At 44.7% G+C, this 15,135-nt stretch overlaps 1 protein-coding gene across 1 annotated transcript in view; it reads right to left on the bottom strand.

The window, feature by feature from the left end:
• BAALC (BAALC binder of MAP3K1 and KLF4) overlaps positions 1-14,631 on the bottom strand; it is a 125,045-nt gene extending 110,414 nt beyond the window's left edge. The window contains exon 1 of the mRNA XM_040354818.1: positions 13,908-14,631. Coding sequence (XP_040210752.1) covers positions 13,908-14,100 — 193 coding nt within the window. The 5' untranslated portion in view covers positions 14,101-14,631. The remainder of the gene's footprint in view (positions 1-13,907) is intronic.
• Positions 14,632-15,135: the final 504 nt, after the last annotated feature.

The raw sequence follows: 15,135 nt of genomic DNA, 5'->3' as shown, positions 1-15,135 counted from the left end.
TCCTATGGAAGGGAGAGCTGATTATATGGCTCCTATAGAAGGGAGGGCTGTATATATGGCTCCTATGGAAGGGAGAGCTATATATATGGCTCCTATGGAAGGGAGGGCTGTATATATGGCTCCTATGGAAGGGAGGGCTGTATATATGGCTCATATGAAAGGGAGGGCTGTATATATGGCTCCTATGGAAGGGAGGGCTGTATATATGGCTCCTATGGAAGGGAGGGCTGTATATATGGCTCCTATGGAAGGGAGGGCTGTATATATATCTCCTATGAAAGGGAGGGCTGTATATATGGTGGCTGTGGAAGGAAGAGCTGTATTTATGGCTCCTATGGAAGGAGGGGCTGTATAAATGGTAGCGGGCTGTGGAAGGAGAACTGTATATATGGTGGCTGTAGAAGGAAGGGCTATATACTGTATATGGCTGCTGTAGACTGGAATGTTGTGTTCACAATAGAATAATTCTATGTAGCGCCCCCTTACTTTCAGTAAAGGTGCTACGCTAAAGTTAGTGGGAGAATGAGAGACATAATTTGCTCTCATTCTGAATTTGTGTCAAATTTGGCTGTCGCCAAGTCTGGATGGTTCTGTGTGCTAGGCTGCGTTCTAGGGATGCGGTACCATCCCTGGGTGGCAGGTAGCGCCAGAGAGGTCCAGGCTGCTTTTCCTCAGCAGCCAATTAGAGGAGTTTTCCCTTGCGGGGCATGCTGGGGAGGAGTATTTCTGTGGCGGAGGCCGTTGTTCTTGGTTCTTCGCGGGTTCCTGGTTCCGGGTGCGGCACCCACCTTTGGGGTGTGCGCACATTGCGGGCCCCACCACTATGGCCTACCTGGCCTGGGGTCGCACGCAACGCAGAGTTCCTGACTCTGGGCCCTCCTGGCCCGGAGCAACTGATGCCACAGAGGGGCCCCAGTGACTGACTGGGTCCCCCTTCTACTGAGGAGCTCCCGGGCTGTATGCCGTTCGGTGGGGGGTCGGCTTGAGGAGAACCCGGAGGCAGTTCGTCCAAAGGGGCTTGGACGAACCATCAGGGATCTGGTGACCCGGGACATTGACAGGTACACTTCCACTGTCAACCGGTGACCCTAGCGCAAATTTACTGGGAGGATACGCTCAAACGTTTAGCTCATCCAAGTTCTAGGCCTGTGGCAGAGGCTCCATCAGAGCCAGGTCTGTGGCAGAGACCTGCTCCTCCCAGCATCCTTAAAGTGACACTTCGGCCGCCAGGCCTGTGGCAGGGGTCTGTCAGAGGGCACTTCACCCACTCTGGCTGGAGTGGCGACGAACTGTATCTACTACTACTGAGAGCAGGATTGCTCGTCTTCTATCCAAGCCTGATACTGCGAGGTTTTCTTACCTCATCGACCTTTCCTGTCCTACTTCATGTTGATGTTGGTAGTGTTGGGCCGAGAAATAAAGCATTCAGAAAACCTATTTCGCTGATTGGACATTCGTTTACTGCTCTACTCACTGCTATCGCCCTGGACAACGATTAGAGGTGACTTAATTCGCCGATCCCAAGGCAACCAGCTGCTCCTGAGGGGGTAGCGCTACATCTATAATTCTGTTCTGATGACAGCTGTAAATATTGGATTTTACTTACAGTCCCAGTGTCACCAGACAAAGAAGTGAATCATTTCCAAATGTGGGGGGAGGCACAGGCAGCAATAAAAACCTGACAGGGGTGCTAATCCCTCACCACGTTATCAAAAACCTAAAAAAAAAAAAAAAAACTTTTACCTTTAGGCCCCGTACACACGACCAAACATGTCTGCTGAAACTGGTCCGCTGGCCAGTTTCAGCAGACATGTTCGGTCATGTGTAGGCCCGAGCGGACAGGATTCCAGCAAACATTTGCCCGCCGGGCCTTTTCCCAGCGGACAAATATTCCTGGACTTGTTTTAAAACAGTCCGCTGGAATCCTGCCCGCTCGGACATGTTCGGTCGTCTGTACAGACCTACTGTACATGTCCGAGCGCCCGCCATCCCTCGCATGCGTCGAATGACTTCAACGCATGCGTGGAAGCATTTAACTGGCAGGCCCGCCATCGTCGCGGCGACACCGCGGACACGCCCCGCGTATTGTTTACGCATGGATTTCTGTACGATGGTTAGTACAGCCACCATACAGAAATCCCCGGCCAGACATGTACGGTGAAAACGGTCCGGCGGACCGCTTTCATCGTACATGTTTGGTCGTCTGTACACGGCCTTAGATACACTTTAACAGGTAAAGAGGTCAATCAAATGTAGTTGTATTGGGAATCTTTTATTGACTTATTAGTTTGCCTGTGTAGCTGCAGAGTGTGCCAGTTACAAGTAGGGACTGCCATGAACAAATAGGATAATGAGGTCATATCTCTACCATCCTCTTGTGTGAATCATAGAAACAGGCAGTATTTTCCTATCCACAATATATTTTAGATCAATAACAATCTACAAAGCCTAGTGCTGTATTACAATTATGAATAAATGGCGCAGTAAATGTGAGATTACCGCTATCTGAGATAAAATGACAATCCAGTCATTTAATCACTGGAGAAAACAGGAGCCAAAGTACATTAATTACCCATAGTCACCAATGACATTTCATTTTTATCTTCTGGGATACTGAAACGGGGAGTCTATTTGGTCACTGTAGACTCCATGTTTGTTCTCCGTTTTCCATTATCCACAAATTTTCATACCTAAGCAATATATTATTTCAGATAAACACACTAAGCAACTTTCATAACACTTGAGCAAAGCTATGCCTAAGCCCTGGTTCACACTGGTGCGATTTGGCATGTCAAATCGACGGTATTTGCTGCAAATTGCCGACAATGGCACCGTCCTAATCGTTGCGACGCTGCATCTGCGGCATTGCACCGATTTCAAAAAGTCGTTTCTGTGCTACTTTTTGCGATTTCGGCACACGATTTACATTGACATCTGTGCAGAAACCTGCACAGATGTCTCTGTAATCGTGGATGAAATCGGGACTGCCAGCGGGAGTGAAATCACGCGAGTTCAGCTAAACTCGCATGGCTTCACTCCCGCAGCCCAGTGTGAACCTGGGCTTACAAGACAAAATGTAATGACTTACTGTAACCAGCCTGAGCTAATTTTTTACTTTGCTGGGCTCTGTAGTTTTTCCCTAAGCCTGGTGGGTCGATTGCTTCAGCCTGTTGCTGGAAGGAGGTTCCAGAAATTAAATGTGGAAAGTACAATTCTTACAGCTTCCTTCATAATAGCAGTAGTGCTTATTGTCATCTGAGGATGGCAGGCATTCAATAGGTGCTACTGCTGCCTCCTGAATGTTATTTTTATTTATTTATTTTTATTTTGCCCGATGGCGATTTTAAACTGTGGGACTGCACCTTAAAGGGGTTGTAAGGGAGGAGGGGGCGAGCAGGCAAGTCAGGACACTCTCTACTTTGCAGATAGAGAAAGGAGCTGTGTGTTAGTGGGCGTCCTGACACTCCTGATCGCCCCCTCAAGAGGCTTTCTCCACACCAGGGAGAAAGCCTCCCATTACTGTGTGGAGTTACAGACAGAAGAACAGGAAGGATTTCTCAGAAGAAATAAGGACATTTAAAAGCAAAGGGTGAGGTAAGTGAAGGAGGACTGCACTAAGGTAAAGGAAGCTATTTAGGGAATTTTTTTTTTTACCTTTACAACCCCTTTAACTGCAAGTCAAGGGTTCAGTTCACAGTTGCGGCGTGGCTCCATTAAACTCAATAGTGTGAGTTTGACAGGCAGCACCGCCTTTCAAATTCTGCATTCCAAGTTAAAAATGCATCTGAAAGAGCCCTGCATCATGAATATTAATCTGACTTATACAATTCCTGATTGTTTAGGAGGTATGGTTTGGTATGGTTTGGGGAGACGATAAAGGCTTTGGGCGCACCTTTGCAGAACTCTTTCCCTTGGGCCTTCTCCCTGGCAGAGTGCAATGTGTGAAGGGCTGCTGGTTGAGCCAGGTCTCAGCATGAGCCTTGTGCTGAAAGACCGGAGAACCAAGACAGAACTGGAGCAGATCAGAGATAATTTTGACTGAAGAGGCTGAATGGAGTCTCAATGTGCTGTTTGGTCCAGATAGAGGGCAAGTTCTCAGTGGGTAGGGGGGGAAACCCTAAATTACCAGCGGCTCCCTAGGGAGTCAACAAAAATTATATTAAAATTAAGACATTTTAAAGCATGGTAATGGTTGGTGAACAGTCACTAATACCTATAGAGCATCCATAACAAGTACAAGTCGGCAACTCGACGTCTTCTCCATAGAAATCCATCATCCAAAACTGACACGTTTCGGCCTAAGCATTCATCAAAGCAATAGCTTTGGCCGAAACGTATCAGAGTTTTGGATGATATTACTGCTATAATAAAGTTTTCTATGGAGAAGCTGTCGAGTTTAGAGCAGGGGCGTCTAAACTATGGCCCAAGGGCCACATCCACCCCCGCTACAAGATTTAGTCTGGCCTGTAGCTATGGTAAGTGGAGTATCCTTAATGGAGAAGTATAGCCAAAACTTTTTTGGCTATACTTCTCCTATGGATCACAGGAGTGCAGTTTGTTCTGCTCTCAGTTTATGTCATTCAGCCGGTAGAGGCTCAGAAAAGATCCCGACTTTACAGTCGGGATCCACCCAGATGTCTGGACTGGCAGCAGGCTCAACCTCTCAGCATGCCGCTGAAAGCCTGAGCCAGCTCCTTCCGCCCCTTCCACAGCCCAGTGCTCCACTAAGAGCTGGATGGGCAGCACAGAGAGCTGGTGACTGACAGTAACGGAACTGTGGGGGAAAATTGAGCGATCAGCGATGTTTGATCGCTCAGTTCTTGGGGTAGAAGCGAGGGGAGACAGATGATGCTGGGTGCCGCAGCCATCTAGGTATGATTTTTTTATTTTTGCATTTTCAAACTTCTCTTTTAACGTGCACAGCTTGAAGATTAAGGTCAGCAGAGACACGGCTTCAACCACCCCACCCCATGTAACAGGGTACCCTGATATAAGATAGGGACTCTGATGTGGACTCTTATGTTATGGGGGAGGGTTTTAATGGGAACCCTGATGTAAGGGAGCCTCTGATGGGAACCCTCAAGTAAGAATCCTGATAGGGACCCTGCTGTACATGGGGGTCTGATGGAGACCCTGATGTAAGGGGGGCTCTGGTGGGGACTCTCATGTAAAGGGGACTCTCATGGGAATTGTTTTCTGCTCACAAATATTTGTAAACTATACAAGGTGCCCCATATATTTTGTTTGGAGACTCCTGATCTATAGTAAAGTATTATTTCGCTCTATTAAATGCTATCTTCCGACCAGCTTGAAAAACGGAAACACATACAGCCTACCTAACTAGTTCTCTTGTCTTTCATTCTGGTATTGCTCGAGTACGCCAGGCTTTTCTTCTTTGATAAAATCCTCTGCTTTACCAGGTATTCTAAGGACATCTAACCACCTGCAGTTCTGTAGGTCAGAGATTCTCAACTCTGCCCACCCATTTATACCAGCAGTCTAATTATGAACACCCACTCACATGCAGAAAGAATTAAATTATTTGTATTTTATGCTCCACAGTGAACTACAGAAAACATTACATGTGACTTCCTAACAAATAACTCTAAACCCAAAATCCATTTTCAGCATATCTGCTATAATGCCTCCCTGTATTCAGTTTCCATGAAGCTAAACTCTGGACACGGGGGGACCCGATGCGCGTGGCCGGTCCCCCCGGCGGCGCACGTGCTCTCTCTGGGGACTGTTAAAGAAACCCTTCACCTGTACAGGGTTTCGCGCAGGGGAGCCATTCTGCCCCTGTATATGTACATGAGTCGGTCAGGAACCGGTTAATGACACCAAAATGTAGTGCGGTTTTACCACTATTGCCAATCGCTGCAAAACCACATTACAGGAAGCTTGTCTTCCAAAAAGGAGTAGAAGCCTCTTTTGGGAGACAAGCTTCATGTGATGCAATTGCCACATGACAATTGCTGCAAGACTGCACCGCATTTTGGGCGCAAGCAAATCGCAGATCACCGCCATTACTAGTAAAAAAAAAAAATCATAAAAATGCCATAAATCTTTCCTATAGTTTGTAGACGCTATAACTTTGTGCCAAATTGTAAAAAGTGCTCTGGTCAGGAAGGGGGTAATATCTTCCAGGACTGAAGTGGTCAAAAATGAATGATACACAAACATGCGTGCTGCGTTTTTCCAGCATTGCAGTGCAAATTCAGATCGTGGGCAGAATTGCGGTGATTCTGTTGCAAAGTTTCGGACCTAAAAATTCTGCCAGTAACAGTGATCCCTAAACCACTGCCTAATGCCACGTACACACGATCGGAAATTCCAACAGCAAAAGTCCAATGTGAGCTTTTGAATGGAAATTCCAACTGTGTGTATGCTCTATCTGACTTTTGCTGTCGGAATTTCCGCCAGCAAAAGATTCAGAGCTGGTTCTCTATTTTTCAGAGGGAAAAAGTTCCTATCGGAAAATCCGATCGGCTGTAGCAATTCCGACCTGCAATTTGACGCATGCTCGGAAGCATTGAACTAAATTTTCTCGGCTCGTCGTAGTGTTGTACATCACCGCATTCTTGACGGACGAAAGTTCTGAGAACTTTTGTGTGAACGTGTGTATGCAAGCCAAGCTTGAGCAGAATTCCGTTGGAAAAACCATCCAAGGTTTTTCCAATGGAAAATCCGATCGTGTGTACAGTTAACAATAGCATTGTCAGACTGAACGGAAAGGAAGGCCAATGGCCAACTGAAGAAGTGCACAGGGAAGGCTGACAATGCTGCAGCTTAGTGTTGTAGGAGACAAAAAGTGGAGAGGGGGAGAGAAGCACAACAACCGTAGTGTAGCATGTAAAGTGTCATTTTAATAGAAAATATAAAAAAGCACTCACAAAGATAAAATAAAGCTCAGCGTGATAGTCAGGTAGCCTCTGGGACAGAGATCATACAAGCAACCAGGATGCCTTGGCCACTGGCAATGGTGCGGAGATGGCATGGAAGCAGGGAACCGCTGTCACTGGAGAGCCAAAGCCATGGATGCAACGCAGGTCAGGCTGTACCCCAGTACATCCTCCCCAAGTCAGTCTGTCTTCCAGTATAATCCCTCCTTGGTGTATATGGTGTATATGTATATCTGTGTGTATGACTGTGTGTCCCACGCGTGTCGAGATCCTACGGGGTAAAATGACCGCACCAGCCAAGCAGACACTGGCTGGAAAAAGCGCCAAGAGGCGATTCAGTTCGCATGTGTAGCGCTATACAAGTCATTCATTCAAAAAAAATAAAAAAAAATTCAATTGGTCAGTCTGTCCCCCATTACACCCCCCCCCCAAGTCAGTATGTCTTCCGGTATAATCCCTCCTTGGTCATTCTGTCCCCCAGTACATCCCCCAAGGTCCATCTGTCCCCCAGTACATCCCCCAAGGTCCATCTGTCCCCCAGTATAATCCCCCCAGGCCAGTCTGTACCCCAGTCAAAGCACCCCCCACAAATATAATTAACCGCTTGAGGCCTGCGCTATAGCCGAATGACGGCTTCAGTGTGGACCTGAAAATCCAGGAGGACGTCAATTGACGTCCGCCCCTTTGCTCGCTCCCGAGCGTGCAGCGAAGTCAATTCTGTGCTGGCCGTGTCCCTTGGACACAGCCAATCACAGATTGCCGTGAACGGCCAATCAGAGTGGCCGTTTGCTATGCAATCTGTGCGGCCAATGAGAGATGATCTCAAATGTAAACATATGAGATCATCTCTCATTGCCGGCTCTCACAGAGACAGCGTCCTGTCAGGGGAGAGAGGAGACCGATCTGTGTCCTTTGTACATAGGGACACAGATCGGTCACCTCCCCAGTCAGTCCCCCTCCCCCCACAGTTAGAACACTATGGGTACACATTTAACCCCTTCCTCACCTCCTAGTGTTAACCCCTTCAATGCCAGTCACATTTATACAGTAATTAGTGCATATTTATAGCACTGATCGCAGTATAAATGTGAATTGTGCCAAAAATGTTTCAAAAGTGTCCGATGTGTCCGCCATAATGTCGCAGTCCCAATAAAAAATCGCAGATCGCGGCCATTACTACTCCCCTATTTTGTAGGTGCTATAACTTCGTTTATTGCGATTTATTTTTATTTTTTTTACCAAAAATATGTAGAAGAATACGTATCGGCCTAAACTGAGAAAAAAAAATGTTTTTTTTAATTGGGCAACAAGTAAAAAATATTGTATTTTTTTTTCAAAATTGTCGCTCTTTTTTGTTTATAGCGCAAAAAATAAAAACCACAGAGGTGATCAAATACCACCAAAAGAAAGCTCTACTTGTGGGGAAAAAAGGACGTCAATTTTGTTTGGGAGCCACGTCGCACGACTGCGCAATTGTCAGTTAAAGCGACGCAGTGCCGGAAGCTGAAATTTCACCTGGGCAGGAGGGGGTATATGTGCCCAGTAAGCAAGTGGTTAAAAACACTGAAAGCTGAAAGGAGGGGAGAGGGGGATGGGAGGACAGGTGCTGCAGGGCTGCCACTGATGTGTCCGGGTTTCATTTTAACTGAAACCCGGACACAGGATCTAAAACCCAGACTGTCTGGGTAAATCCCAGACATGTGACAACCCTAACCTACATCTAGCTCATCAGCGCACTGATTTCAAACCAGCGCATCTGTGTATGGGGTGGTTTCAGATCAAGGGGTTGGTGCGCTGTGATTATTCTTGGTGTTCTCCCCCTTGATCCTTTTTTGAGTGACTTAGTATTGTCAGCCTGCAAAACAAAGTGCTTTTCCTGGCAGGATCTCCAAGTAAGAAACTTTTCAGCAAACCTACAAAAAAATAACTCTGAAACGATTTAGGGTTTACACAAATTTAAATGCAACTGGGGTTATACCTTTCTGTGTTTTTTATGTGCTATTCATGTATGTTGGCATTCTTTTTTATGCACAATTATGTGGCTTTTCATGCTTTTTGTTTTACTCTGTTGGGTTCTGTCAACCATTAATGATGAGTCAAGTTGAGATTGCTATGGGATAGGTCGGTTTACATGCTGGAAAGGCTAAAAACGTCTGTTTTGTGTTGCCATTGCCATTAGTAACCCTACAACACATCAACACACTAACAAAGGGTCTTTTTTTTCTTTTTTTTTTCCCGAATGCACGTCAACACTTCACAAATGTAAAATAGCTCTATTAACAACAACAGCAAAGCTGTGCACATTGGTTGACACGTGTCAAATCACAAGGCTGCGATCGTGGCTTTGATGCAATGCAATTCAAAATACAACAGCTAATCCTTGAAAGGCAATTTTATTATAAATGTAAAAGTATCTCTTTGTTCCGCCAAAACAATTGCTGAATTCAATATATTCAAAGTACAGAAAGATCACTTGACACTTTTTGTTAAACAGATTGGTGGAGACTTCTAAATAAATGTAATTCAATAAAACATATACAAATACAGATGTTTTCCCCCACAAAATTGTTTTTAATCCCCCGTGTCGGCAGAAATGGACACAATGGTTAATGGCGAACCTGTGTTGGCTGACACTATTGCACACCTCCCAACCTTTTGAGATGGGAATGAGGGACACCTACCAGCAAAAGTATGCAGGCATAGGACACACCCCTTGCCACGCCCCCCTTAAAGGAGAATTGTACAAAAAAAAAAAAACAAGATTGGATTAAACCCACAAGTGCTTTTTTTTTTACCACTACTATTTCTTTATATTGGCTTTAGGACTTTACAAATGCAGCAATTTAGAAATCAGATGAAAGGTTTAGGGCTGGAAAACACTTTTTAATTAGATAAAAAGTGCATTTTATATACAACTATATAGATCAGACCAAGGTGAGGGACAAATGAGGAGGAATGAGGGACAGAAGGACTTTTTTCCAAATCAGGGACAGTTGGGAGCTATGCTATTGTGAAAATGCTAGTTGCCTGGCTGCCATGCTTAGAAACTGCTTTTTATGCTAGCCCAGAATGATCACACAGATCAGGATCATGGACTAAACAGGCGACATACTTGCTTCAGTTTAAAGATATGAAAAGGAGACAGCCAGGCAACTAGCAAGAAGGAGGCCAGAAAAAGCTGCTAAAGTAATTTTCTTAAAGTCACACTAAACAATCTCCTTATTCTCCAACAGTAATCCATACACAATTACTACTTAAAGTGGAGTTCCACCCATTTTTGTATGTTTGTCTGTGCTGCATGCCCTAATCTCATAGTGTTCAGAATGGACAATTTTAAATTTTTTTGTTGCTTGTAAATACCTTTATTTTGTAGTCCTTCATTACTTCCTCCTCCTTATTAGCCTAGGCCAGGGATATGCAATTAGCGGACCTCCAGCTGTTGCTGAACTACAAGTCCCATGAGGCATAGCTAGACTCTGACAGCCACAAGCACAACACCCAGAGGCAGAGGCATGATGGAACTTGTAGTTTTGCAACAGCTGGAGGTCCGCTAATTGCATATCCCAGGCCTAGGCTATTAAGTCACAAGGCTATTCGCAAGGGTTTCTGGGATAGGCATCATGTATCCCAGTAGTCCTTGCAAATAGCCTTTTCCTTCTCTGTTTGGAACAAGCAATGTACGATTTGCGATCATGTGCACTGCTCTATGCACACTACAAACCCCACAGTCCATAAGCCATCTCCGGAGCGTACATGAAAGGGTGGCTACACTCCTACATACAGTGTGACCATGGAAAACGGACGTAGACACCCTCAAACAGGAAGTAGGAATTTAGCAGCAGCAAAAAAAAAATTAAATAAAGGAAATTGGAGGAGGCTGAGAACAATGAAAGTTGAGTTAAGAGTTAGGAATACATACTTGAAAATATTAAACTTTTTTAAACCAGAGTTTAGGGTCACTCTAAGACAAATGTGGAAGAAAATGTAGTTAAAGCCATACAAAAAATAAAAAATTAAATAAATTATATTTATCACTATAAAAAAAAAAACAGGCAATGTCTGATTCTAATGCTGACCATACACACTGCAATTGGCAGGCAGTATTACTCACTTTCAATCAATGTCCAATCACATAAATGATCACAAATTTCAAGAAAACCTGTCAGCAAAAGTTTCAATTAGTTCATAGTTTGATAGCAACTGTGGTAGGTTGTGTAACTTGTGTTGATCTGTTCAGAGAGTGGTTGCAATAGTTGTATCAGACTAACTTGTGTCCAAAAAAAATAGAATGTTCTATTATGAATGACTATCCTCGGTATTCGATATAAGCAATACAGTAAAACCTTGGTTTGAGAGTAACTTGGTTTGAGAGCGTTTTGCAAGACAAGCAAAATGTATTCATAAATTTTGACTTGATATACAAGTAGTGTCATGTCACAACTGAGTATAAAAGAGACTTTTATGCCCGGTACACATGATAGGTTAGTCTGATGAAAACGGTCTGATGGATTTTTCCATCAGTTATCCGATGAAGCCGATTGATGATCAGTCTTGCCTACACACCATCAGTTAAAAAACTGATCGTGTCAGAACGCGGTGACGTAAAACACAACGACATGCTGAGAAAAATGAAGTTCAATGCTTCCGAGCATGCGTCGACTTGATTCTGAACATGCGTGGATTTTTAACCGATGGACGTGCCCACAGACGATCGTTTTTTTAACCATCAGATAATTTTAAAACAAGTTCCTAGTTTTTTCACCGATGGATAAAAAAACGATGGGGCCCACACACGATCGGTTCGTCTGATGAAAACGGTCCATCAGACGAAACGATCGTGTGTATGCGGCATTAGAGGCGTCTCTCTTCTCTTTGATACTATGTAGCTCCTGCTGGATTTTGCTTCTATTCCCCTTGTGGATGGACATTTTATGGTTACACAACCTATCACATTGCTATAATCTTTTTATATGGACTATAAACTGAAGGACCTATGAATAAATGGTTGTGGAACGAATCATTTGAGTTTACATTATTTCTTATGGGGAAATTTGCTTTGATATACAAGCACTTTGGATTACAAGCATGCTTCCAGAACAAATTATTCTTGCAATCCAAGGTTTTACTGTACCCATAAACTTCATCTTGACTTTGGCTGGCCATACATCATACAATTTTCTTGTACAATTTTCTCTTAGATTTCCCAAAACCATATAATATGAGGTCAAACCTAAACACTTTCAATTTGTAAGCAATTAGGCAGGCACTTGCACTACACCAGGCTTTCTCAACCTTTTATCCCTAGAGGAACCCCAAAAATGTTTTTCAGGTCTCAAGGAACCCATTACTAAACCCAATTCATCAGGGGTCAATAGGAACAATTGCTCCTTATATTAGTGGTCAATAGGAAGAATGTCCCCCTTAAAGTGGTGCTCAGAATTCCACCCTTAAAGACAGCTAAAAAGATATTTGGTGTCGTGCTGCTGGCTTTGCTAAGTGATGCTGAACCTTGAACTCTGTAGGCACCATCAAAAAGATCAGCCACAGCTCAAGGAACACCTAGCAACCTCTGGAGGAACCCCATGGTTCCACGGGACCCTGGTTGAGAATAGTTGCACTCATAGGCGTGCGCACAGGGTGTGCCAGGTGTGCTTGGGCACACCCTAATCACCCAGTGTGGTGCAGATTCCCCTCAGTTTAGACCCCTGACATTTCACCAAATCTCCTAAAAAATCATCTAAAAATAAAATTGTAAAAAAAATAAAAAAAATGAAATAATAAAAATAAAAATTGACACTGTCCACTGCCCTACTGACATACAATTTTCTTAAACCCCATGCACACGCTCCAAAATTTGGATGGGAATTTATGTACAACGTTTGATCGTCCGATAATCTTACCGTTAGTATGGTCCTTTCGACATTCGATTCTGACTTTTTGCACTCCCGAAGTGCAGTCTATATAATTTTTGTCGTATGTTAACGTTGAGTCCGATTTTCGTTTAATAAGTACGGATTTCATCCAAAAAAGATCGTAAGAGCAAGACTACGCATGCTCAGAAACGAAAGAATACATACAAAACTATTGAATGCATGACGTCACTTCTGACGTTGTATGCTGTCGTACGAGAATTTTCGTAGGAAAGTAACCGCTTTACTTTCGACATGAGACTAGCATGCAACAAAAAAACAGACGAACGGTCGTCCGAATATCTGATCGTGTGTTGGGCTTTAAGTGTATATTGCATGTTTGGGACAAACATAGATCTATATTCAGACAAAAAAAAATAATGAAAAAAAATAAATAACTAAAACATATAAAATAAAAAGAAACTCGATGGACCACTTGGTCTTTTTTCTGCTGTCACTTTTCTATGTTTCTATGGATATGTTGTGTATTGAGCATAGTCACTCATACTGGAACTTTCCTCTTTTGGGACACGTTAGTCTGATTTACATGAGTTGAGCCTCTCCAGTGAATGACAGTATTTAGACTTTTTTTATGTATGATCGATTGAATATTTACACAATCCCAAGCCCAATCTATTCCTTTGAGCAGAGGTTGTGTGTAAAAATTGATGTGTGTGGCCAGGGTAATACTTTGGGTGGATCTCCAAATTAAGGCTGGCACTTGTAGTCCCACGCCACCACAAATCAGCTCAATTAATGACATCAATAATCAGGTAAAATACACAAATCAGCTACAAAATTGTCAGCTGCTTTGGATTTCACGTATCCCCCAAGTATCAAAGCCCAGTCCCCGGACATCTCCTTTTCCTAATGTTGGCTCATCGCACAACAAAATTCTCTTTGCTTTGCACATTACATTCTCATAGTCTGTCGCTCGTACAACAAATTTTTCGAGGCGCAGTCCTGACAGATAAAAGTCACAATCTACAGCAGCGTATGGTGTCGCTCATGGGCACGGGATGAGGTTACATGGCATGACATCAGTATCTGGTTGGTGGAGATGGAGGTGATGAGGTGACAGGGTGACTGGTCTCACCGGGGTGAATCGATCCTCTCTTGTCCCTGACGGCGGACTCCGCTGAGCCGTGCTCCTCCTGGCACGCATGCCCCAGTCCCGAAGGGGGGACTTCCGTGTCCGTGCTGGTCAACCAGGTGGACTCCGTCTCCCTCGTCCAGCTCTCGTAATAGCGAGGTTCTATCGCGTCGGCTCTGCTTCCTCCGCAGCCCATCGCAACCCTAAAACGACGCAGCGGCTGGGCGATCCAGGAATGTAAACGCAGCTTTCGCACTTTTCCAGCTGCGGCACGGATTTTGTCAGATGGAGATGCAGGGTGGGCGAGGGGAGCCCAGGCAACACCGAGCCGAGTCAGCAGGCAGGCACTGAGATCGGCATGCTGGTCATTGCTGGAAAGTGATGCAGAGATGGATCAGGGGGGGCTTGTGCCTATAAAGTGTAATTATTCATGGCATGCCTTTCTTTGACATGCATCTTCCCCCTTTTGCTCCTCCACATAATGCATGATCTCTTACTAATAAACATGAGCCTCCCCCTGATGGATGGGAGTGAGCTCTGCTGACGTGGGTAGCTGGGAGATGCAGGAGGACCGCTCTGTCTCCCCTGCTGCTTGCTGCAGCCTCTGGATACGACGAGGATGCAGCATCTCTTTGTGTTCCTATGTCAGGGCACACCGTGGGGAAGGTGGAGTTTGACGGATTGTAGCTTCCCCCATCCTTGAAATGTAGCAGAGCACATCTTGTGCAGGCGTGACGTCACTACACATTCATCGCTGCTCACGCACACGTGTGCTGCCCACCGCAGCCACCTCCCCCCACCGGGCGTCACTGAGCCTCCCCTAGCAATCCAGTGCTAGAGAATCCCCAATGTAACCCATCTGTGTCTGCTGGCGTCATCAGAGATCTATAGTGCGACCTGCTGCGACTCTGTTCATTGATTATGGCAACATTGTCTGCCGATCCTTGTCAGGTGTCAGAGGCAGTGTTCATTTTGTCGACTAAAACAATTGAAATACGACTAATGCCGCGTACACACGATCGGAATTTCCCGACAAGAAAACCGTGGATTTTTTCGGGCAAAATTTTGGCTCAAACGTGTGTTGCATACACACGGTCACACCAAATTCCGACCGTCAAGAACTACGACGAGCCGAGAAAAATGAAGTTCAATGACTCCGAGCAAATACGACTAATGCCGCGTACACACGGTCGTTTTATGTGATGAAAAAAAATGACGTTTTTAAAAACGT

The sequence above is a fragment of the Rana temporaria genome, chromosome 5 (assembly GCF_905171775.1).
Source record: "Rana temporaria chromosome 5, aRanTem1.1, whole genome shotgun sequence".
Lineage (NCBI taxonomy): Eukaryota > Metazoa > Chordata > Amphibia > Anura > Ranidae > Rana > Rana temporaria.
Note: the sequence above shows the minus strand (reverse complement) of the source record. Positions and strands in the feature narration are given on the sequence as shown.